General features: G+C 25.9%; 1 protein-coding gene across 1 annotated transcript in view; it reads right to left on the reverse strand.

Moving 5' to 3' along the window:
• LOC125037127 overlaps positions 1-2,193 on the reverse strand; it is a 3,142-nt gene extending 949 nt beyond the window's left edge. Inside the window, exon 1 of the mRNA XM_047630150.1 lies at positions 2,073-2,193. Within this exon, the coding sequence (XP_047486106.1) occupies positions 2,073-2,105 (33 nt within the window). The 5' untranslated portion in view covers positions 2,106-2,193. The remainder of the gene's footprint in view (positions 1-2,072) is intronic.
• Positions 2,194-2,500: the final 307 nt, after the last annotated feature.

The raw sequence follows: 2,500 nt of genomic DNA on the forward strand, positions 1-2,500 counted from the left end.
CAGACAGGTGGAACAGAATGAAGGGTGAAGCATTATACATGGTGGACCTTGGGAAGAAGAGAAGGGAGGCAGGTCAGAAGGGAGTGTAACTAGTCTTCATAACTCATGAAATTGTCTCAGAGATCTGCTGAACTATGCTAGGCATGGGTGGAAAAAAATGGCATGAATCGCCGTCTCTGTGAACACATGGAACTGAGCATAAGACAGCTTTATTACATTAGGCATGAAACCCAAGCATGATTGATTACGGTTGCAATCATGTTCCGAATTTTGATATCATGCGGCAGCCAGTTTCCTACGCTTAATATATTAGACTGACCTGGGATAAACGAAGTTGAAGGCTGTTGCATTTTGCTTAAACCCTCCCCTTAACATCTATTATGTTTCTGTGTTGCAGAAAGGAATACTAAATATATTTAAGGAATCAGCATCACAGTTTGAGGTTTTTATCATATTTCCCATTTTCTTTAGTTTTCAAAGTAAATGTCCAACAGCTCCTGGCATATGATTGAAATATAATTTATCAAAATATATTTGACCTCCGATGCCCTAAGTTGTACTAATTTGCATTGCCTTTTTAGAAGAAGGATGGCTGACCGAGAGCCAACGGTTACCTATGACTGGTATTTCCATTAGCATTATCATTTGTGTTGTTGTTGTTACTGATACCATTCTTGTCATTATTATTTTTTTCATTTTCATTTTTGATATCATTACCACAATTGCAATTATTATTATTATTATTATTATTATTATTATTATTATTATTATTATTATTATTATTATTATTATTATTGTTATTTATTATTATTATTATTGTTGCAGTTGTTGTTATTATCATTATTATTACTATTATGATTATTATTATCATTATTATCATCATTACTGTTATTATTAATACTATTAATATTATTGTTGTTATTATTATTATTATTATTGTTGTTATTATTGTTATTATCATTATTATTATTATTATCATTATTACTATTTTCATTAATCTTATTATTATCATCATAATTATTATTATTACTGCTACCACTACTATTACTACTACTACTATTATTGTTATTTTTATAAACATTATTATCATTATCAGTATTATCATTGTTATTATTATTATCATAATTTTTACTGTTACTATCATTATTATTATTAATATCATTATCGTTGTTATTAATATTATCATCATTATTATCATATTCTCCCCATTGTTAATATTATTATTATTATTATTATCATTATTATCATTATCATTATTATTATTACTATTATTATTATTATCATTATTATTATTATCATTATTATCTTTATTATTACTATTATTATTATTATTATTATTATTATTATTATTATTATTATTATAATCATTACTGTTATCATTATTATATATTTTTTTTGTAGTAGTGGTCATAGTCCTTTTTTGTATTATTAACATTACTATCATTAATATCATAATCAATATCATTACCAATATTGCCATTGTAATTATCATCATCCTTATCATTATTATTATCATTGTTATCATCATTATTGGTCTTATTATTATTATTATCATTATCATAATCATAACTGTTATTATTATCATCACCGTTGCTATTAGTATACTAATTATTAATGCTATTGTCACTATTTTATTTTTGTTAATATTATTATTATCACTAAAATTGTCATTATCACTGTTCTCGTTTATTTGCTATTATCATTAATATTATTGTTATTGTTATTGTTTATTATTATTATTGTTGTTATTATTATCATTATTTTTTATTATCATTATTATTATTATTTTCATTATTATTATTATCATTATTTTTTTATTATTATTATTATTATTATTATTATTATTATCATCTATATGATTATTACAATTATTACTATTATTATTACTATTATCATTATTATTATGTTTATTATCATTCTTCATGTTATTATCATTATTATCATGACTTATATCATTATTATCATTATCATTAATATCATCACCATCACTATTATTTTCTTCATCATCATCACCACTACCATTATCACTATAGCTCTTATAACTAAACATATAACAGAGTTCCTTCAGTTACCAGCAGAACAGCGATGTACAGGCAAAACTCCATTATCGGGATAGTGAACGGGAAAAAAACACACAACCTCTAGTGTACGAGAATATTGACAACACGGAGCAGACCCTGTGGGATTATATATATGTAGGGTCGCATGGAAACAAAGTACGTACGTATGTGTGTGTGTGTGTCCCCTCCATGTGCAGAGACACACACGTACACGGATTAAGGCATATTGTGTTGTGTACGTGTGTGTGTGTGTGTATGTGTGTATTTTACTAGGTCTTTTATACATCAGCTGGGTTTTCTCACGCCATGTCTTCAGTAGATGACTACATATTGTTGTTTTTCCAATGAATTTGTACCAGACTTATCGTTGCCGTTGACTTGTTAATGCTATTATTGTTATTATTATTATTATTGTTGTTGTCATTAGTGTGCCTAGTTAT

The sequence above is a fragment of the Penaeus chinensis genome, chromosome 22 (assembly GCF_019202785.1).
Source record: "Penaeus chinensis breed Huanghai No. 1 chromosome 22, ASM1920278v2, whole genome shotgun sequence".
In the NCBI taxonomy this organism is placed as follows: Eukaryota; Metazoa; Arthropoda; class Malacostraca; order Decapoda; family Penaeidae; genus Penaeus; species Penaeus chinensis.